This window comes from Leptonotus elevatus, chromosome 1, assembly GCF_054856555.1.
Source record: "Leptonotus elevatus isolate MCC_2025b chromosome 1, RoL_Lele_1.0, whole genome shotgun sequence".
In the NCBI taxonomy this organism is placed as follows: Eukaryota; Metazoa; Chordata; class Actinopteri; order Syngnathiformes; family Syngnathidae; genus Leptonotus; species Leptonotus elevatus.
The window spans coordinates 24859950-24883902 of record NC_141239.1 but is presented as its reverse complement, the minus strand read 5'-3'; the positions used below and the strand labels follow the sequence as shown (position 1 = coordinate 24883902).

Genomic DNA, 23953 nt, shown 5'->3' with positions numbered 1-23953 from the left:
AAAGACAAGAAGAACATGTGCTGTGGTTAAGGCCTTGTTATCCACTGACAAGGCGAGCGGCCGCCGCGCTCCGCATTTGCCAATTTAGAAGCATAAAGGAGCTTCTCGAGGGCCCTGCGCCGAGCCCATTAAAGTAGCCTAATGACTTCCGTCTCTGAAGAGCGGCGCGCTTCGTTTTAGCGATTATTAGCATACGAGCCCTGAGCAGTGTTTTACACGTTCATCTGATGACAATTACATTTGGATTTCCATGCATCACCCATTAAATTGGAACCTCCAAAATCAAACACGGTCTGCTTTCATTTTTACAAAACTGTGAATACTTTAAATGTCCATAAGTGTGAATGTGCTTACGAATGATTGTTTGTCTATATGTGCCCTGCGATTTGCTTTTGGAGGTGTAACGGTATCTTCAATGTAAAAAAAACACCAAAAAAGTCCCCAAAGCAAAATTAAGGGCGCCAGATATCCGGGAATCCATCTTAGCAAAGCCAATCCCCCTTCGCCCAGTTTCACAGCCTGGTTTCCGGGAGGCGAGCAGAAGGCAAGAGAAGAATGGATTTTGAGAGCAGGGATCATAAATAGCAGCGCTGGCTAACTACCAAGGGCTGCACTTGGACTGTCCTCTTGTTTTTCCTTGCAGTGGATACAAACTGTTCTGAAACATTTGGTGCTCCTGTGTGCGCACTTTCTAAAAAACATCAACAAGGGGGATGTTAAAAGGGACGGCTTGTTCTACAAGAGAAACTGTTTCAATAAAATAATTATACTATCAAATGTGGCTGCTTAATATGGATTTTCACCGCTCTAAAGAAAACAGGATTTGGCATTTTCATGGTAAAACTATAGCAATCTAGAATTTTATTCACTTCCAGCATCTTCACGACTTACCTTGAGTTGGCTGGCATAGTGTCCCAGTTTGATTTTGAGCAGGAAGCCATCCTCGCCAACCTGGTGTTCCGCTTTGTTCTGCAGCTCCTGGATCAGCCCATCCAGCAAGCGCTTGGCTTTGAACTCCTCTTGCGGGTTCTCCAAGTCGATGTTGTCCCTGACCGAGGCAAACAGGCACATTCCAATTGGTTAAAATGGTAAACATAAGGTGCTAGTTGAATAGTGCAGTCCCTTTCGTGGACATGTAAAAGTTGGCATGTGTGCCAGACAGAGGACTCGGAGGGCCAATTCAGGTATTATAGCTTTATCGGCATCGGTCAATAAGTAACCACATTTCCTATTTTGTTTGCAGTCAACGTATTATTATTATTTTTTAATGTTTACTTCTGCATTTTGTTTTGAGCTGCTTGGAGATGTGTAGTAGCTAAACAAAGGAACTTTTCAGCTAGTCAATATGACTACATGAATTTGAATTAGTAGTGTTCTGCGGTATTTGTGAGTTCACAAACTCCCAGGAATATATCTTGTACCGAGCCCGTTGTTTTCCACTGAGGTTCGGACCAATCACAGAGCGACATTGTGTTTGGGGACGGGATATGCAGCTCAGCTGTGATGAAACCAGGAAGGCAGCGCTGACGCCGGGGCAAATAAACAAACCAAACATGGACGAATGGACGCTGCAATTAATTCTGTTCTCGCAGAATTACTCACCGTTAACTTGTTGAATGTTGAACAGCGAGAGGAGCTTTGTGCATTTTTTGCTGGTAAGGTAAAGATGTTTGTGCTTTTTCCCCGCGCTTCGACAAACGCCATTTTCATCCGTGGCCGTGATTGGTCAAAACAAATGTGCACAATGCCGCATCGTCTAATCAGCTCGAAGTATTGTACAGAATGTACTGCCTTTCCCGAGCAAATCAACGCGGAGCAGTCCCAGATTGATATTCTGGAGAACTCGCTTGAGTGAATCAATCTGGCTATTGCCAGGTTAGTGTTCTGCCTCATATTTTGAGGATTACTGTATAAGAATCTGTGTTCATGTCATGTCCTGTGTATATCAATTCCATATATCAGAAATTGGTCAATATATCATATATTCAACCGATACATTAATCCGATACATTAATCCGATACATTAATCCGATACATTAATCCGATACATTAATCCGATACATTAATCCGATACATTAATCCTTTTTAAACCTCCAATATCGGTATCTGCATTGACCCAAAAATATAAGTATGTGTCAGGTGCAAATTTGGCTCCTGGAAACTAACGTAGAACGGCCGCTTGACAACAAAATGACAGACTTCTTTTGTCTTATTAGGCATGATATCTTGAGACTTTTCAGGTAGTCTACTTATGATTGACCTGCCAACCGAGTTTCATGCTGCTTAATGAAACTGGCTACACCTGAGTTTGAGTCAGTTTCCCTGAAAATGCAGACAAATGGTAGATTTCCTATGTATTTTACAGTATGGGCTCATGACTTTTTTGTGTCGACCCATAGTAGACATATCTTTGAATTTTTATGTCACCAAGACAAACTTAGCCTCACCCACCTGTCAAGTAAATGTGGCTCAAATCTGCTCTTTAAAAGACCCATGGAAATGGCTCATATGACCCGAAAATAGCCACTTCAAACTAAAATGGCAGACTTCCTGTGTTTTTTCAGGGATGCTTTGCAAATACTTTATTAGTGCGTTTACTCATGACAGACTACAAATTTAATGCTGCCAAGTGAAACTGGCTGCAGGGGATGCATTTTTGACGTGACATTATGGAGTCGATGAAGAGCTTTGTTGTATTTTACGGCGAGTTAGAAAACATTGCTGCCATTTTCTGCCCGCATGCAATCACGAAAACTCAAACTTGGAAAATGCTTTCTGGGCAGACTTTGGTGAAGGACCTTTTATGAACTTGGAATGATTGCGAACAATGTGCAAAACAAGGGCTGTGAAGGCATGTCTAAGTGATACAAGCTCCAAAAAATCTTTGCATTGCAATGAACTCTGGAGCAATTTGACTTTTTGCACATTATGTTTTTCCTCCAAAAGTACAGAGGCTCCATATATATATATTTTTTTAACACATGTCGTGGGTGCAAGGTGATTTTAAATTGCCCACATCATCATCTGCACGGGGAGAGCTTGAAGTTTATCTGCCAATATCACGCACGGACCCCAGCGAGTCGAGTCTCTTTGTGTTTCCGCCATGTCAGGCCGGGTGTACTCGGGTCGACTGTGCTCCGAGCACTCATCCCCCTGAAAATTTTGAAGGCCGCTACGATTGGCCGGGAAAACGATTTCTTCCATCCCACATAAGCGCACAACAGCGCAAAAGGCCATTACACCCAGTTCTACTGCCGAAAAGTCTACGAAAATACCACAAGAAAGAAAACTCCACCCATGCGCGTTTAGACTGCGTTTTACATACATACATACCTGCTATAGTGTTCTCGGTCTTTGATCGTTTTCAGCAATTACCTTCAAACATATATAATGCATTTACAAACTCTACCAGTGTCGAAACGTACATGGAAATGTGCGGGGGGGAAAAATACAGAATTTAAAAAATCTGATGCAGGCATTGAATCGGAATTAGCCCCTTGGCCGTGCAATATAAATGATCATTCAAGTCAACTAAACCAGAGTTGAGTTCGTGCGTGATAAATTCAGGGCTGATAGGCCAAAAAGGGCCAACAATAGAATGTGTGTGTGAATTGTCCTGGAATGGCTCTGGAGACTCACCACATTTGGCCCTCGATCCACTGTGACAGATAATGTCGCACTTCGATGGGAAAGTGTTGACCATAGAGAGATTGCATTTGGTGGAGAGCATCTCCCTGGAGCTGCTGGGCCTGGATCCACACTGCCATCTTCAACACCCTTCCGAAGAGAAGAGAAGAGAAGACAGGCAGGTTAGTCGGGGAGTCCTGAGGTCACTTGCTTGAAGCACAACAAAAATAGGAAGAAACTATGAAGTTAATGAGAAGAGCAAGCATCCGGAGGTAATTGAATCAAGTGGATGCGTTCCAAAAGTTACAGTCTTAAAGTCTCTTTGTGTTCCCCGGCATATGCCAAGGAAGAAGGAATTTATCACTTAAAAACTGAAACGATGTAAGATATTGACTTAATTGGTTTGACGCAAACCGCAAGGGGGGAGATAATCACATCACCGCATTAAAGGACATTTGGACCCACTGTAAACTGCCTTTTTCTAAAGCACGGGTATGTTATATTCAAATTCATGTGGAACTCTCATTGTTTTGCGTTTAGTTTGACGGCAAACCTCAGCAGAAAAGACTGCTTCAAATCAAAATGGCCAGGTTTCTGTCAAATTTCGGACATGGCTCCTTTTTCATGCGTTTTGTTATGAGGGACCAGGTTAACATGGAGACTTTTTGTCAATCTGACTGATGATCTCTGGTCAATTCCAATAGGCCATTTAGATGTACATTAATCAGAAAACAGAGGTTGACGTCACGTGATTTAGCAAAATCGAGAACTGTTGAGCACAGTAGTTGCAATTGTTTTAACATTTTAATTAGAGCGACAGCTTGAAACTACAGCTTAAAAACAAGCTACTAATTTCTCCCTTTCCAGAGAAGCTCAGGTAGAATGCGGCCATTTTCAAGTGATTAATGACAAAATCACTACGCATTTACATCCAGACAGGGCAAGATGTACATCTTGGCTATATTCCAAATGAGTAGTTTACATGATGCTTGTTCAGATTGGCAAAAGGAATACAGTAGCACCCCTGTGGATCTGAATGAAATTTCATTCGCATTCAGCTTTTTATTCCGAGTAAGGTTTTAAGCACTTTCATTTTGGTCATTCAGTTTCATTTCAATTGGCTTCATGTAAATATCGCGAGACTGTGTCACCTACAGGCTGGGTGTGGAACAGTACAGTTAACTGTAACTTTCATGCTCTATAACAGGGGTTTTCTTAACCTTTTTTACCTTGGGGCCCAGCCGCCCAACTTTTCCTGTAAAAAGTGGCCCGTGGCCCATTCAGAAACTATGATTTATGTTGACTTATTATTGTTTGTATTTAATAACTAAATTAAATCTAGTTTAGGTTTATAAAATTATTAGCAAATAACGTTATACAATGTGGTCAATCCACACTCCACGCACTGGGCTCTTGGCTCCGCCTCATTTCCTCCGTTTACAAAGCCATATTTAATGAAATCGGGAATGAAAAAATACAGCTCGTTACACTAGCTTATAAAGTTTGTACAATCGTAGAGTTATATACTAATCGCTCTCGCTCTCCATTCGCTCTCTCGCATCAGGTAAACACTTCCAAACAACTTGTTGATTTGTGCGCGTCTGCCAACTGGATGCAGCGCACCGCGCAGATATATACGAACAGAAAAATAGTGCCAAGGCGGTAATGGAGTCTGACTTTTTTTCTAGTTTGCGGGTTTGTGATGCAAATGTATCACTCTTTTGAACACAAATAGTTTTTTAGAGGAAAAACTCTTAATTTCCGTGACCCCGGCCAACTAGCCGGACTACTTTCGCCTTGACCAAAACCGGACCAGATCTCTGGTCACAGGACATTGTCAGCGGTAAGTCAGTGCTGAATGATGCACACTACTGTAGGTGAGGATGCCATACAGTTTCATGTCAAAACTATCCCTTTAAGAATCACTGCTCTATAGCGCCTGTGTTTCAACAAAATACAATTTGGAAACTGAGATAATAACAGTAATTTCTGGACTGTAAGCCGCTATTTTTTCACTTGTTTTCGACCCTGGGGCTAATACAAAGGTGCGGCTTATCCACCATATTACAAGGGGGCACACTAAAAAAGGAAGCGCAAGAGCGTCAAGCAGAGCAAAACAAACCAAGTGAGCCCAAATACAGTAGGAGAGACAGAACTAGAGCGAGACAATTTGCGCCCTCGTTATGGAAAATAAAATAGAGGGAACCCGGTGCGGTAACATTAAAACACCTGCGGCTTACAGTCGGGTGCGGCTTATATGTGTGACAAACTCGAGTACCCGTAATTTAGCTAGCACGGTTTATAGTCAGGTGCGCCTTATAGTCCAGAAATTACTGTACTGTTTTTTTTTTCTTCTTCATGATGTGGAAAGGGAATGGGGAGTGGTTGAACTTGACACGTCTGCCTCACAGTTCTGTGGTCCATGGTTTAAATCTTGGTTACAGCCTTTCTGTGAAGCCTTGAAATAAGCCAGGTCTTTCATAAATGTAAGAAAATACTTTTAAAACGTGCCGGGTGGCACAAATTGATGTTATGGCACACACGGAAGAGGGAAGTGGCGGAAAAAGGGGCACACTGAAACAAAACGGGTGGACATACTGGCAGAACGACACACGAGCGGGGCAACACAAGACGAAACACACTACTCTCTGTACATTTCTCTATATATCTCTATCTATAAAATACACTCTCCCGACCTTCCGACCGCCATAGTGCAACAACAATTGGATAATGGATTGATGAATGAATGGACAAACAGGGTTGGGTCCAAGTCCAGAAAGTAAAAACCCTGCCACAGATTGGCTTTAGCCACAGGTGCTTCTAACTTAACTGGCAGGTAAACGAGCTCAGAGAAGCACCTTTTGAGTAGAAGCACCTGTGGCTAAAGTCAAACTGTTTCAGGGTTTGTTCTCTCTGAACCTGGATTCCCCAACCCTGCTGACCGTTTCCTTGTTGAATGTTGAACAGCGAGAGGCGCATCTGGTAAAGATGTTGGTGCTTTTTTTTCCCTCCCCAACATGAGACTTAAGTCGTTTAATCCGTTGCCGCGATTGGTTAAAACAAATGTGCACAAGATTGGGAATCGTCCAATCACCTTGAAGTATTGTACAGAATGTCCCTCCTTTCCCGAATGGATCTGCCAAGTGAAGTACCGGGTTGAAAATGTGAAGAACTCCCTTGAGTGAATCACAATTATCAATTTGGCTATTGCCAGGTTAGTTTCCTGACTTCAATCAACCAAACTGAAAACAACTCAATCATTTAAACACTTCCAACAACTTCGCTATGATGAAAGTGGCGTAATATGAAACGCAGCATTGGAACTTTGTGTCGGGGTCACTTTGGCGGTTGATTTACCGTCAAGACGCCTACTTGTAGTGAGCGCGTAATGAGTGTGTGGGGAATGTTTGTGGTTAATGTGGTGCCGGCAGTGGTTAGTGCACACACTACGAAGTCCTTTCAGTCTGTTTCTCACAGCAAACGCACACAAAATAAAGACTTTCAAATGGACTGTCATCCCATGACTGGAGAAATGTCGTTGGCCGATCTGATGACTAGGACAAGCGAGCCCGCGGGGGTGGTGTCTTCATTCAGAGAAAACTCCCAAACCGCGTCGACAGTTCCAATTATTCTCGACTGGGAATGCACCCAAAGGTGACCCTGTGTTTGGTCCACACTGATCATACTGCAACAGTGAATGTTTGTTAAACTTTCATCTTTGACCAATGTTTTCTTTCCTACTAAAATAGAAACGGCGTCAATAATCCTAAATACAAACATGTAATCTAATGATGATATGCATATATATAGCGTGGAGACACGGGACGTGCTGTATTGTATATTGTTGGTCTGTGTGTAGTCATCGCATACAAAGCCGGTGACTATTTTTGCTGCTTTAGTTTCAGTCTGTTGCAAAAACATTAGTTAACATTGCTAGTGTTCATTTTGAACTGCTTTTATATAGAATGATAATGACCGACCCATCATCGGGCATAAAATGCTGATTAAAAAAAGAAAAGAAAACGTTTTTATGCTAGAGCATACAGAAGGCTTTGACGCAGCCTCTAAGCTGCAAAGAACGGTTGAAGAAATGGTAGTTATTACACAAACGGCCAGCAGGTGGCAGCAGAGCAAAAGAGCCCAACCAGGGCCATGTTGAAAAACGGCTCATTTACTCACAATTCTAAATAGATTTGTGAATAATGATGAAACTTAGCTATTTTCTAATGCTAATTGCTGCAAAACGGAAACAGATAGAAATTAATTAAAAAAGTTAATTAGTCTGTCATTGTATGATATGGCACAAGTCTCCGGCGTTAGTAAGTAGACACTGACGGGAGCGTAAACATTGCGTTCGGCGAGCCGCGAGCTGCGTTCAAATACTTTTGGACATTTCAAACTCACACAAAATAAAGTCCACAATGCATTGACCGTTAATAATTGCAAATATCTATAACATGTAGTGTTTTTTGTATTTTTATCAATCTATAAAAGCTGGCATAGATTAATAAGAAGAATGATGGGTATGAAATCACTTTTTTAGTTTTTTTTGTTTTTACTTTATTACAATCAATGGTCCATATAGTCACATGTGTTTACAATACCTAATCATCTACGAGGCTTCCATCCTCTATTCTAGTTCTTCACTTCTTTTTTTTCTTTTTTTTTTAAAGTAGGCTAATATAAAATAATTAACCTGTTTTATTGCAGATAAATTTTATTACAGTACATTTTTTTGCAGCTATATGTTGAGTTGTCTTTACATAATCTGAAGCTACGCTATGCAAATTGAGACAACTTTACATCAGCAAAAACGATCATGCTATATGTCCCTGAAAAAGGATGACCAGTGCTACCAGTGCAAAAGTTAGTGTAGAGCCCTGAAAGCATTTTGCTACATAAAGACATCAAACTTGAAACATGTGGTACTCTGCAACAAGATAAACGGTTTGAGAGTATGAATAGGGTTTGAGAGAGCATGACGAGTGTTTTTCCAACATTTTGTAACATTGGACGAAGCCTGCCGAAAAAGCAACACTCGCTACGTGCGCGCACCCTCGCAAGCCTGCACACAGCAGAGAGAAACGCGCTTAAAGTGTTGCTCAGGCCCGATCCCACAACTCTATTTTATATTTATGCGTATTTGCACATATGATTGGTACAGAAATGTTTATCTGTGTATAATCGCCTCACATAGAAGTCTAATTATCTTGCTGCTGGTACTGTATACAGTATATTGGTATTAAAAAAAACAACAAAAAAAAAAAACAAGCTGGTGGACTGGTGCCGGTTGACTTTTTTACGTTACTGTAAATTGAATTGTGTATGTATTGTTCCCTGTAGTGGATAATGTATGTGTTTTCCTGCCAATGGAAAATGTCTCACACAGAGCAACACAGCAAAGCATATTTACTTCCAGATTAATGTCATTTGCACACGGTCCCGGATTCCCTACTTCTCTAGCAAATTAACTAAATAAGTATATACTGTATATAAAATATTTCTTGTGTCTAAAATTGGATTAGAATGCATGCGCCAAAACTTAGACATGGTTCCAGTCGGCATCAAGTTTAGTCTGCGTTCAGCCACCTAACTGTCAGGTCACTGCTTGCATGTCAAAGGAAATGCCCTCAGTACGCCGGATGCCCAGCATGGCGCAGGGAGATGAACCAAATTCCCAAACAAGCGCATCAAGGCTTGCGTCAGCTCGGAAATCAGGATGCGCCAGTTGCTACGCTTCAACGCAGCTGTGCTGTCCACGAATAGAGAGCACTAAGTGCTTTTTTAGATTTGATCCACAGGGTCCAGCGCTGGAAAGCACGAGCACAGATAATTGAACGCTGGTCAAAAAAGGACATACAAAGAGCACACTATACTAAAATGTTGCTAATCCATACTACTTTGAGAACATTTTAATCTTTTTCAGACAACACTATAAATCAGGAGAATTGAGAATTGTGAAAGGTTGCCATTCCATACAATGTTGTGCGTACTTGTGTGTCCACAGGAACACACAAAAAGACAGAAAGAAGAAGGACAAAAAGTGTACAGAGGCTGAGGTACACTAGATAGACACCACTGATAGCTTTAAGTAATTACAAAAACATGAAGGATGCACCATAATGCTATTTTCAACCGATACAGATTAACCAATACTGTAATTTTAAAAGATGTCGATAACCAATAAGAAAGCCGATAATTGTTCGATGGACAATAGATGGACCAACGCGGCAAGTCTATTATTATCGGTGGATTTCTTTATTATCTGGTTTGTCTGTATGACATCAAATTGTTCAATAATTGCTGATAATTATCAGGATATTATCGTGCAGCCCTAAAAAACATTATCATAAAAGGTTGAAAAGGACAGTCAACATTCGATAGGCAGAAGAAATTTTTCCAAAAAGGGTGATAATGACCTGCAAGGAAATGACAAAACATCACCACAGAAACGCTAGAGATGCCTAGCAACATTTCATTCAAGATCTTCTCATCTTCAATTTCTCAAACAAATTTCAATTCAATTAAAGAATCCCATTTTACTCCTGTGGAGCCTCAATCGATTATCAATTTAAATGTCTTTCCTTAAAAAATAAAAAATACAATAAAAAATCCAAGTTAATCTTGTTTATAAGGGGGGCACATCATCTAAGCAGCAGTCTTGAGAAAATTCTAACCAAAATGTTACATTAGAAAAAGAAAATGGCCATCACCTGTGTTGTCTCCCATTAGCGTGCTACATTCGTGGCACGGCGGTGGCATGTCACACGCGCGTTTAAAGCCCAGCAGAGAGAGAGGTGTTTTAATTCCTCCGCAGAGGGACTCGCAATACGGTAAAGCAAACACAAAACCCCCCAAAACAAACGTCAACTGAAGCGCGCTGTCACCCACTCCTTCCTCTCAGGGAAAACTGCCATTCATTTCATGTAAACACTTCCTGTGAGGAAACTTGAGGTGCCACCCACCATTCCGAGCGCTCTCCTTAATGACAGTGTTGAGATGACACATGCATACATAACAACACCCTTTTGTTATTGTGTCGAAAGCTCATTCATTTTTGAGTTCATTACAAAATTTCAGAGGTCATATTCAAAACTTTTATACAAGCCGAGGTCTGGTACATAATAAGACATTTTAATTGAATAGCGCAAGAATTTGCCATCACCGAGAAGAACCTCTATCTATCACAGTAATTCTCAGCCTAGAGTTCCCCAATGCCCTAGGCTCTGAAAGCCGTAGCTTTGATTAAAACAATTATTATGTTGTATCATTTAAAAAAGTGCATACCTAGTAGTATGGGGACTGGAAAACCAAGAAAACAAACATAATAAAGCAATTACTCCTCCCAACCATTGCTCTGGGCCAAATAAATGATCTGATTTAATTGTGATATATCATAACACAAATGCCAACTGCATGAATAAATTTGCTTAAGTACGGTAAAAGAAAAAAGTGTATGATTAAAGTACAAATGTTTTTCAAAAAGGAAGAACAAATCATACAAACATTTTTTTCTTTGAGGAATATAGTTTTGCAGATAATAAGATAACAAAATATGTCTTTGATTGTGTAAAGATTATGACGTTTTTTTTGCTAAGGATGCACGTTAATGCTATTTTCAACCGATACCGATAAACAAATAATTTCGGAAGTGCCGATGTCGATAACCGATAAGTAAGCTGCTAATTGTTTGCAAAATGAATCTGAATACAAATATACTTTCAAGTGAAGCAGCATTTTATTAATATGTCTGCTTCAAAGACAACCAGTAACTCATTTTGAGTTTGCCAAAACAAAACAGTCATGTTTTCAAAATGCAACACAGAAAAGAAAGCGCACACTGGCGACTGCCATGTCGCCATGATGCATCTTCTGTGAACACAAGGTTGTGCGCATTATGACGTCACAAATATGCAACACCACCATAGGAGAGGGGAGGGGTTGAGGAGTTGGGCACAACTTGAGCCACAACCACAATAGATGCACCAACGTGGCATGGGTATTATCATCGGCAGCTTTCTTTATTATCTGTTTTATCTGTTTGACGTCAAATTGGTGGATAATTGCCGATAATTATTGGCCACCGATATTATCGTGCCTCCCTAGTTTTGGCTTTTCATTGGTTTTACTGGTCCATGTTTAACAAAATGTCTAAAAGTAAGCACTTCTTAAAGCATCAACACCAATGAAAATTAATTGTCCTTTATTCGATTAGACCAGGGGTAGGCAACCCTGGTCCTGGAGAGTTTCAGATTTATCTCTCCTCCAACACAGGTGATTCAAATGTTCAGCTCATCAGCAAGCTCTGGAAAAGCCCCTTAACGATCCTCACCTGTGTTGGAAGAGGGAGACATAAAAACATGCAGGACTGCTGCTCCCTAGGTCCAGCGTTGCCTACCCCTGGATTAGACAGTGTGTATAAACATGAAAGTGCAAATATCAATGGAGTCTAACTCTCTGAAAAAATAGTTTAAGCCGACAAAGTATCAAAAATAATGACGAACCCTGTGTGTTATTGTGACGTGTTGTTGATTTTCGACTGCAGAGCGCGATGCCCAATTCGGATTTTTTATTAAACCCGATCTTTTTATGTACTGTTCACATTACATAAACAAATGTGACATGCATGCTGTCCTCGGCTTCCTCTTTCGTCAGTTTTAAATGAGCTGTTTACAAACAGCAACAGAAATCCGTCAGACTTATTTTTTCATCTCATATCACCAGAGTAGCGAGGTTGGAAGAGGTAATAGAAATATTTGGGGGAAATGAGGGGACACTCCTCGACCTCCTCATTTCATTGAGAAGTCTATAAGATCAAAAATACAGTACTGCGACTTTCACTGTTGTTTACATTTCACATTCGATGGGTGGGCAGACAGTCCAGGGATACAACTTGTGCACAACCTATAAAATGTTCATTTTTCCTTGAAAGCCAGCAGTCGTGGTCCACTTTTATATATCTCACTTATCTTGAAGAGGAAAAGTAGCCGCAAAGGTTACTGATGACCGCGCCACAGAGGTTCAAAGCAATAATACAGTTCAAGCTTAGCCTATCTAATTGAAGCACCACGGGAGGAGGACAGAGGGCTCTTGTAGTAGTGTGGGGACACATGACCTGAAATGTGTCTGAGAGCTGAAAATTAGGCCACAAAAGGCTTCTGAAGAAGAACCACCACAAGAAAAAAAGAGGCTTTTCAAAGAAAACTGTTGTGCCAGTCAGGGCCGGGGGATACGTTGCAGCAATGTGGCCCATGTCCTATCACGGAAATATCTCATTAGCTCGGCATCTTATCAGCACGAATGGACCCAGAAGCGTGTACATATGCAGACACGTGTCCATCCAAACCCGCAGCCGTCTCTTCTTGACTCTCATTCTAATGTGGAAAACCATTTAACGACGCTCACAAGAAGCAGGAACACGTGTTATGGTTGGCTAACTCACCATGTCATCTGCTTCCCAATAGACACATTGCTGTCTTTAAAAGGTCATCTTTTGATACGGTGTTGACCTTCAGCTATCATCCGTGAAAAACGGGCGCTCACGTGTGGGCTGTTATTTGAGTCAATGAGGATGCCATAGGAACTACGACAAAATGTCCGGCACAAATGAGAGGCAGATACACAGCCGCAAGAGTTAAGTGAAAAGATAATAGAGCGACGCTCTAGATACAGTGGTGCCTGTAACTATATTATATTATATTATAACTCAAATCACTCGTATCTGTCAATCTATCTACTTTTAGAATTAGAGCTGTGCACAAATGGGTCGTAAATTGCTCATTTATTTGAGTGGGGCGTGGCAAATAAAAAATCTAATTATAATTTGCAGACTCAGTTGATGAAATGGTGTGACTGTGACGTCACCTGAACCGGCGATTTGTTTACAATAACTGTTTAGAGCGAGTGCACTTTTGACAGTTTAACAATTAAAACTAAATTTAAACCATGTGGAAACGCCAGTTGACGCATCTTAAAATGGATGCATCTTAGTATAGATAACTAGTTACTTCAAACTGCAACAGTGCAACAAGTTGCCCAAGACATTGTTTAAAAAAGAAGCAACAGACATTTTCAAGCAAGTGGCCGTCTGGTATAGATATCAATAAATAGATCCTTCCCTCTGAGTGGCTACCGTGTTGACAAGTCCCGCAATGGTCTTCAAATGCTCAAAAAAATTATAGTAATAATAATTGTCTTTACGGAGCATTTTTGAGAATCAATGACTTCAAATATAAAGTCAACACTGTTACTCAAACAAACTATGCAGATTCACGAACGATTGTCAATTGTCTCCCTTTCAAGCACTCTAGCCCGCACGCGCGGATCGCATATTGGGCTTTTGATGATGTATAGGTCGAAGGAAAAGCATTCATTATGCAAATGGATCACATACATATCCAATTTATATCCATATATGAAAGAGGCCCATGTCCCATATGTATGTCGCACTTGTGAGAAAAAAAAATTGAGCTGCAGTGTGAAAATACTACCTAATATTCAAAAGGACAAATATTCAAAATACAATAATTCTAAATCAAACTAAGAATGCACTGTGTCCGCAGATAGCACCACCAATTGCTCTTCTTTTGCACGTGCAGTTTGCTCCCTCTTAATGCCCTATTCACTAGGGATCTACCTCTAATCATATACCGGTGCAAAAAACACCCACAAAGTTTGACAGTTGAGTGCAATTTTCACTTGATTACCACACATGATAATACTGGATTTGCACCAAGAATACCAGAATAATAGCAGTAGCAGTTGAGTGAAAGATGAAATGATCAGAAGGCGAGCTTGGACCGACGAGGTGCAAAAGCGGGACTGTCGGTAAACATGCATGGAGATAAGCCTTTTCCTCATTAAGCGCCATTAAGCTGTAGTGAGTGGAGAGGAATATGATGTCATTTATTCATTCAGTCCACAATGCCCCCCCTCTGGGATCAGCCCGGGCAACATCAAGTCATGTAGGCTGATGTCGTAAAATTACCCCGGTATGTGTGTGTATATATATATATATTACAGTGCGCAATTCTCGAATCGATTCAATATGTGGCTGAATCGATGTTTAAACATCCATTTTTGATGGAAATATCTTACAGTGCAGTTTACATGTATAAGTTTACTGATTATTTATTTCTAAATTTGAGTAAAAAAATAACTCCGCAATAATCAATTCATTTTAAGATTATTAAGATTAATCGGCATCGAATTGAATCGTGACCTACGCAATTCCCACTCCTAATATATACAGTATATATGTGTAACGAATGTTTCCCGACAACCTACATTTTTGGGGGGAATTTCTTTGAATTTCCCTCCAGCAGGGACTGGATTTCGTTTTTACAACCCACAGGAAACACATACCTCAGCGCCTGTTTAGCAAGCAGACTAGCAATAAGACTGCTTATCAGTCCCCAGACCACTTTTATGGTCTGGTCTATCCACAGGAATCAGCCATGTGTTTTTGGAAACAACGCCCCTTGGAAGTTATATGGTAGAACAGTGCCCTCCAGCGGGCACTAGCGGTATTATCCTCAAGAATCCTGCCGCTGGTAATTAATCTGAAGTCTACATAATTCGGGACATAAACGGACTCTATGTGCTTGACTGACATCAAGTGACTTCTGTTGTTTATCTTTGTACACAACCTGTATGTATATCTCAAATGAATGATGTGTGTAACTTTTGCAGCGATCTACGTTTAGCTAATTAGTAAGCTTAGCGGATTCAATAATGATGATCGCGGTAATGTTTCAAATGTGTTCTGAATGATAAATGAAGCATCTGGCTTGTCAAGTCTGATCAGAAATTATCAAATGCTATCCCAAAAGCTTGGTCTCAGTTGACCAAGTCTGCTTCAAGCGTACGGAAGAGGCGGGACCACTGCTTGACCCCCTGGGACACAAGTTTAAAAGCCAGTGCGCGAAGGAACTTTCCCCTCTTCTTCGCTCTTGTCCCTCTTCGCCTCTTGCCCCATGAACTTCTCCTGACCATCACAAGAGACGTGGTAGCCGAACACGCCAAGAGCGACAACGTACAACGTAGCTTCCTTCCCCCACACTTGAGCCATGCTTTTATTCAAATAAAAAAGGGTTGACAGGTCAAAACGCTTCCATCTCTATTCCCCATCTACCTTTTTTCATTCCCTTTTTATCTTAGTTCGTTAGATTGCATGTTTTCTTTTTACCTTTGATTCACTTTTTTTTAATTCCGTTTCATGAATAGGTTAGGCTGTGACCGATATATGTGTGTGTTTACTGAATAAATTTGTTGTCTAGAAATTAAATTTTTGCCAAATCATTTGTGTTTACTGAGTGGATTAGTAATTCTCTTGTTAAAGCAAAGAACTCCATGATTAACGAAAGTAGCAACTTCAGATTATGAATACATGATAATAGGATTTTTATCGTTTATTTTGCTTCTATAAACAAGCAAAGTCAACGTGGTGCCCCCAGAGGTTGCTAAGGAAATTACAACTCCCCTCAGTACCGTCTAAATTTCTCGTTCGCCATTACGGCAACCCAAATAATCGCTACATACGCATATTTCCTCATTTACATATGCGCAAAAAACACTGGCACACCGGGATGCAATCTGGTTGGCCTCGCAGTTAGTAATGAAAACCTTTAGTAGATTTGGCCCTCATTGCACAGTGACAAAATTGAAAAATACCACTTGGATAAAATTCAAAAGATAAGGTGAAAGCGAGGCCAGTAGCCACTCCAGTTGCTTTTGTTCAAAGCACAAAGCAAGAATGGACAAGCGAGACATACGGTGCGAGGGTGTGCATTACTCAAGACTAATGTAATTGTGTAATGAGGCAAGAATAGCTCACAGATAGCTTGAGGGTGACTGTTAGTGACAAAGCTACGCTACCACAGTCCCTCCAGGGCTAAGGCCACGATGCTGCTGGTCTGCAAATTAGCCGGCATCATTTGTGGACACACAGGTGGGACGGCGTGGATCAGTGTGGTTGTCCCGCAACACAGAGGTTGTAGGTTCGATCCTATGCCGTTGTGATCACGTCGAAGTATACTTGAGGAAGATGCTGAACCCCCAGTTGCTCCTGATGCTACATCATCATTAGGTGATTGAGTAGTCGAATGCAAAGCACTTTGAGGGCCTTGTAAGGTGGAAAAATACTATATAAATGAAAATCGTTCCCATGTATGAAAGGACCTAAGTTTTTTTTTTTTAGTTTGCTCATCAAAATGTTTGAAAGTGCACAGGCAGCTGTGTCTATCGGTGATCACTTGTAGAGGGACTACAATGCTTCCCAACTAGCAGTCATAGAGTTAGTTAAGCGTAGAGGTGCAGTTGTGTAAGCCAAATCTGCTTTGCAGTAGACACAATACACTTTACAGTATCTTCTTTTAAAGTGTGAAATGATCCTAAATATTGGATATTAATAAATTATTTTAAAAATGCATGGTGTGTCTTTAAGTAGTGCAACCTGCATGGGTTGCTCGATGAAACAGCAGTTTGTCTGATGTGGAATCAATAATCAGGTTTCCATCCAAATGTTTTGACATTTTTATGCGAATTTTGTGAAATTGTGAAATTTAGTGATGCCCAAAACGGACATGCGACTTATGCCCGTTTCCATCCGCTCTTTTGGGAATATGCGCCGCGAGATGACGTCGTAGTGACAGAACTTTGGGACAATGGGGAGTTCCAGGTGGGAATGTTGGTTTTGACGGACTGAGCGGAAGTAGTTTGTCTTGTTGGCTTCCCTCCCGTATGCAAGTGAAGTGTGTCGTTACGTTGAGAGCTGATGTTAATAAAGCCATCTAAAATTGCATTCATGTTTTTTTCTTTAATTGATTATAAAAAGAATCGTGTTTCTTGGTCTCCCCAAACATATCTTACTTTATCATCCGCCAATTATTGTGACTACAAACCTGCGTGTGACGTAGTTTCGGTCAAAACGTGCGACATGTATTGTTTTTTAGTCGCTTATTCGAAAAGCCTGTTTTCATCGCCAAAATGCGCATTTTCCTTTTTTCGATATGCTTCAAAAACCACACCCTCCAAGCGTAAAAACTTTTTTGCGAATTTGGGGCCTCTTTTTTTTTTATATATATATTTCTGCCGTTTCCATTCTGTTTCTTTTTGCAATTCTTGAAAATTGGAATTAAAAATAGGTGGATGGAAACCCACCTAATCAGGTGAGTCAAAATACACCTCAAGTGACAGATCCTCTCGCTGCCGGACTCATCTCAGCGGCATGTAAAATAACAAAGCATGTCATTGACCTGCCTTGCAACGGCAAATTGAACCAGTTGTGGAAAGCAAACACTCGATCGGCCATTCAACTCTTTGGGATTTATTTTCATACCTAGCACAAGTCTGGCGCAAAGTGCAGTCTAACTTTACGCATGGGAGTTTTCTTTTTGGGGGGTATTTTCGTAGACAGGTGCAGCGAGAAAAGGGGCATTTGCGCCACTGTGCACCATTATGGGATAGAACCCATTTGTTACGGCAAGGGATTGTGTGCCAATGTACGAAAAAAAAGCCCTATGACTGCTGCATGGTGTTGTACAATATATTGAAGAAAAACAGCTTATGTTGCTTGTTCTTGTTCTTGTTTGTGGGACTTCCTGCTTTCAGTTTTGTTTTCAGTAACTGAATGGGACTGAAGTCATTTGGAAATAAGAGGACTGAGCAAGTGAGCATGAAAACAGGATTTAATCCCTAAAGGCTGGCTTGTCATCATAGCTGTTGACTGTTAGATATTTGAATACTGTTTTTGATTCATCGATTAATTGATTCATCTGTACTTTAAACACATTTAAACTTAGTGTGTATAATTGAATGCCATTAGTGGTGAACTAATAGAATGAAACAATTGTGAAAAAATGCATTACGGTGCCTCACAGAGAAAATATTTGACAATGAGAATGAGCACGAGCTAACGGGAGCGGCGAGCAAACGTGGCGATCAAGAACGCGGTTAACAAGAGGTGCTTGGAGAACTAGCTGGAGTGGCTAACAAGAGCTGCTAGTGGGAGAAGCTAACAAAAGCTGGCCAGATCACAGGAGAGGGAGACAAGTGGCAGGAACCCGAAACACGGGACTCAGTGACGACCACAAGCAAGCTCCTGCTGTGGACGGTAAGCGGCTGTCAACCCATTGGGTCAGGCACTAGATGCAAGAACCACCAGAGGTCAACTACGTTCGCTAATTTCTTCTCCTTCGGCTACCCATAGCAGAAACATTGCGGCGAAACATGTCAGCCTCCTGTGAGGTGCAGTGTTACATATGTAATATGATTAGCGATTACTAGACGGAGATGAGATTATATGGAAAAAATGGACGTTGACGTGAACATTTTTTTGGTGATGATTATTATTTCACCACTGGATGGCACAAAATCCTACACACTGTCACTTTAGACTTACCAGAACACACTTTTGGAACACATCGTAAATGTATTTAAAAAAAAAGAAAAAAAAGAATTTAAAGCATAAAATGTATTAAATATACTCCACATTATTACTACTGCCTGTGTACATGAATGTGTGCTAAAGAGACAGCGGCGGAGCTGCGGCAAGTAACTACCGTATCTGAGTGAGAGTTTTTCGCCCATGACATGATCAGCTAGGCTGGGTGAAGATTCAGAGCCACCACTTTCAACCAGGGCTGTACCCCGCAACTAACAATTATGTTAATAATCAATTAATCTGTTGATTATTTTGTTGATGATTTGACAAATCAGATTTTTTAAAGTTTACATTTCCGTCCTTTTAGCAAAACAGGACATTACTGTACTACAAATTGACAGTGCACAAACATAAATTAATTATGATTCAGTTACTGGTTTAGTTTGTGTTTGGTTGTGTGTCCATACGCCAAATAGACACATGAACTGCTGCATCTACAAGTAAAAATGCATTTGCTGTGTGTACAGGCTACCACAGTTTTTTCCCAGGCTCTGCGAAGCCCCAAACACTACCCACAGTTATCAGAGTGACAAATCTATACTCGCCATTGATCCAGCAATACATGGGGCGCTGTATACGGTCTCGCTCACTTGCATGAGACAGGACTAGTCCCTTAAAATAGGCTGATTTCAACAATACAAGACAGTGTGATTCTTGATCCTTGGGGTATTTCAACAAAAGCATGTCGCAGACGTGTTTGTAAGACAACAGTGAACTTTAAAGTAGAACGTTTGCACATCAATCACAAAGTTGCCACTGCTTTTATTTAAATTCTATTGTGGTGGAGCATCAAGGAATAAAGACTGGCTGGCCACTGCCCCGCTGTACATCCAGTATGTTTGGATTGTTACACAGCAATAGATCAAACGCCGCATGCAGATCTCAGCATTCTGACAGCGTAACCTCATTGCACTCAGCTGGCCCGTTAACCCTCTGAACCGCCGCCCCGCCCTCAAGCCCTTGAAGCCAGAGCTTGGCCAGCCAATGACCTGCTTTATCCCACCCAACCCCCCCGTTGCTCCCACCCGCCCCTCGCTCACACTTTCCAACCATCTGGACAGATGCCTCGGCGCAAGTCAGGCTATTTGAGGTGAAACAGCAGCCATAAAATGAGAAAACTTTGAAGTGTGAGACGTGAAAAGAAAGGCACAAAATATACTCAATGTTGACATTCTAGTGATACAGAAGCCATCATCTATCAGGGGTTTGTTTGCTTTGAAAACTAGCAGTGTGAAGGTCACATTATATCTCCCTGATGCCAGCGCACATTCTGTAAGTGTCAACAAACGTAAATACGGCGGAAACATCTAAACCGGGCAACTCGGAAGAATCTAGGCATGGGCCGTTATTACATTCTGATGGAATGATAACTGTGAGCAAAAATATTGCAGTATCACAACAATAAAATTACAGCTCCAAATGTCCTTTTTGAAATATTTGGGTAAATAAACCCTTACATACACCATTTTTTCCCCCCCATCCATTCATTTTCTTAACCGCTTGTCCTCATAAGGGTCGCGGGGGGCGCTGGAGCCTATCCCAGCTGGCTTCGGGCAGTAGGCGGGGTACACCCTGAACTGGTTGCCTGCCAATCGCAGCCATTTTTTTTTTCATTTAACAATTTTAGTTTTTAACAAAATATTTGCTACTTAACAAATGTGTACCATGTTAAGTATTAAAATAAGAGTAAGTATTAACATTCTACTTTACTTTAATTCTTAGTGATTCACAGTGTCTCGTCACTGGTGAGCTATTTTTAGAACATACCTGTGGGCTACTCATATTGTCCTTGGTGCTAGCTAGTACCCACTGGCACCATGTTGTTGTTTTCGAGGATAATGCACAGGTCTCGACTGAGCAAAAAGGCATCAACTTAAGCCAGCGCATACAAGGAGACAGACAAAAGAAGTGACTGGCTTCCAATTAACTTCAAAGATGTGGCTCGTTTACTCAACTTTCCAAGCAGCCAATCATATTTTGCCCTGCTAAGAAGTCCCCTCAAAAAAGAAAAGAGCTCATTACCAGTGGCAGTGACAGACAGTTATTAGGCGTTATTGAAACCTTGACTTTTTAAAACCGTATTAAACCATCAAACTGGTCATCTGTCTCATGCCAGGTAACATCGTATGTTTTTTTGTTTTGTTTTTTACAAAACTTTCTGAAAAAGAAGATGAAGAACGTGAGAAGAGAATAATAATACATGACCCTGGCACCTGATTTTTCATGGCGAATAAAAGTTGTTTGTTCACTAATAACATACGAAAGTCAGCAAGTCGCCGGGAACCTAGCTAGCTCGCGTGACAAGCTAAATCGTCAGTCTGCATCTTCAATCCTGTATCAGAACTGCAGCAACAGATTGATTCAAAATGCACAGAAGATCACATCAAGATGTTGAAAATGAAAAACTTGGTTGAGAATATAAGGCAGTTAACAAGTCGCAGGCGAGCTAGCTATCTTGAGATTAAGCAAACTCGGCAGTCTACAGCTTCAGTTGGTTCTGTTGGAACAGTACTGTTGAACAGATTAAAACACACGGCAACATTCACAGAAGATACAAATGAAAGTTCTTTGTTCACAAAAAGTTGGTCACGAACATACGTGGTTCGCAAAATGCCGGCGAGCTTGTTAGCTTGAGCAGCCAACTCGGCAGTTTACATCTTCACTCGCTGGTGCTTGTGTGAACAGACGATCCTAAGCTATTTTTTTTTGTTCACACAACGTTGGTCAAGAAGGGGAACTAAAAGAGTAAGTATGAAGTTGTCTGTATTCCAAAACCAATTTATCTCAATGGGAAACTTTTTCTTGAAAATCAAACACATTGGAGAACGACCAACGTTGGACTTTGGACGTTCCCAATGTGTACAATATGTGAGCACTAAGGTTGGCCACAGTAAACGAGTGACGTTATGTAACATGAAGCCCGCAGCGAATGTTAAATGTGGCTGCAAGCTCAAGTGCGTGGCAACAGGAATACCGGGGGACAACTTCTGCGAGGGCGGCGAAGCGTGCAGGGGCGTCTTGGAACGAGCTTTCTCGGCGGGAGCAAAAGCTTCAGAAGCTATCAAGTGTGACCCTTTTGGTCAAAAGTACAATCACACAAGTGCTGAACTAATGGAGCCTTCTTAGTGTTGAGATTGAAAAGACATTGACGTCAATTTTTTTGCCTTGAATGAACATCCTGCTTCATTCAATAATGGCAACATGCAGAGGGAGATCAGTGGTAAGAGAGAAAGAGTCGATCTGTGACAAGAGGCTTAACCTAAATACAACTTGATTTGGAAACAACGAAGACAAATACTGAAAGTCGCCTGGTCAACAGGTCAGCGCTGCCAAAGGCTTCTCTTCTTCTTCTTAACAAAACAATACCGCCCTACCAGCACATAACATTTGTTATATCTACAGACAAAAGGCATGACTGCAATTAGACCTGTGTTGTGACTCAATACTACGTGAAAAGTAAGAATTCTAACCCAAACCATGTATGGAGGCAGGTAACTCAAATCACTTCATAACAAGCACAAGTTAGTAAATAGTTAACAATTCTGAAAAAAAAAAATTTTTTGAAGTTATGGTCCAAGTCAAACTAAACACAAAACATTGCATGTGTATTTAAAACAACTACATAGCCTCCGTTAGCTTAATACTACCATATAATAGGAAATCCTATAGACATACGGGCTGACAATTAGCATCTATGTAACGGTGTTGGTCCCTTTAAGCAACTGATATCTGAATCCAAACGGTGGAGCACCACGTATAAATGTAATACATCAATACTTACAGGCATATATTCTTCATCATCTGTGAAGAACAGCAACTATTCCAGCCATACTTGAGAAGCTGAGCTGCCAGTAAAGTATGTACAAATGTCTGTCTTATCCTGCCCCCAGGTGGCCAAGGTGCACACAACAGAATAAGCACCATAATGTGCTTTAATGGAAAAAGTGTGACCTTATAACCTTAAGTCTTATAATTCTATTAATGCCAAGGGTGTTTCGAACAGGGTTTCAAGTATCAAGCTAATGGCTATTTATTTCTACCATGCAAATTTCCCATAGCTATCATTAGCATGATCATTTTGATTTGAGCATGGAAAGCTACTTACTAGTGCAGCAGGAAAAGAGCCGAGTCCCGCAAAGACGGCGTCGATTGCAAATCCCACCTCGTCTTTGACCTCACGTCAGCAAGTGAAAGCAGGGCTAATATTAATCTTGTGCTGTGCTTATATCCAGGCAGGCTCCCCTTTTTTTATTATTATTATTTTTTGTCTCCTCAAGTAAAAATTTTCGTTTCTTGGGTTGTTTTGCAGCTTGCCTATGACAACAGTAATCGCACGTAGACGCTCGACTCGACTTCCGTCGAATGAGGAAAGGAGGATGTGACGTATGCCATAATGCACGTTTGTAGTTTTTTGTGTGTGGCAGTGTTTCCACCATCCTCCTCAAAGTTGTTAAATGAGAGTAAAAATGACACCCCCCCCCCCCCCCCCCCGAGGCCATGGCAAAAGTTTCATTTATCTAGCTGTAAGTCAATGTTCCATCAGCACAATTATGAAAATATGAATTGAAGGTGGAAAACTTAATTAGCCGGGCTTTAAAACTGACGACGCATAATATGAGTTCTCCTCCTCCTTGTCAAACAGCAAAAAATAGCAACAATTTGGTACCTATATGCACCAGCTTTTCTTTGAAGTAGTTGATTAAAAGGCAAAAATAAATCAAATCTGGTTCTGAAAGTCAGGGCATTGAAAAACTATAATCACAATAATTATCCTTGGGGAACATTTGCTATTTTGGGCTCAATGATTGCTGCATTCAAACATAATTAAAACGGGCGGACAAAGCAGAAATGGTGGGCTTGCAATTAGAGAGAGAAATTATTGCT

General features: G+C 40.9%; 1 protein-coding gene across 2 annotated transcripts in view; it reads right to left on the bottom strand.

Annotated features, from left to right (window-relative positions):
* stat5a (signal transducer and activator of transcription 5a) overlaps nt 1–23953 on the bottom strand; it is a 60907-nt gene that overhangs the window by 20974 nt on the left and 15980 nt on the right. For both annotated transcript variants that reach the window (XM_086086877.1, XM_086086887.1), the window contains exons 2-3: nt 3640–3777; nt 892–1048 (exon numbers count right to left, since the gene is read on the bottom strand). In XM_086086877.1, the coding sequence (XP_085943003.1) occupies nt 892–1048; nt 3640–3767 (285 nt within the window). In that variant the 5' untranslated portion in view covers nt 3768–3777. The remainder of the gene's footprint in view (nt 1–891; nt 1049–3639; nt 3778–23953) is intronic.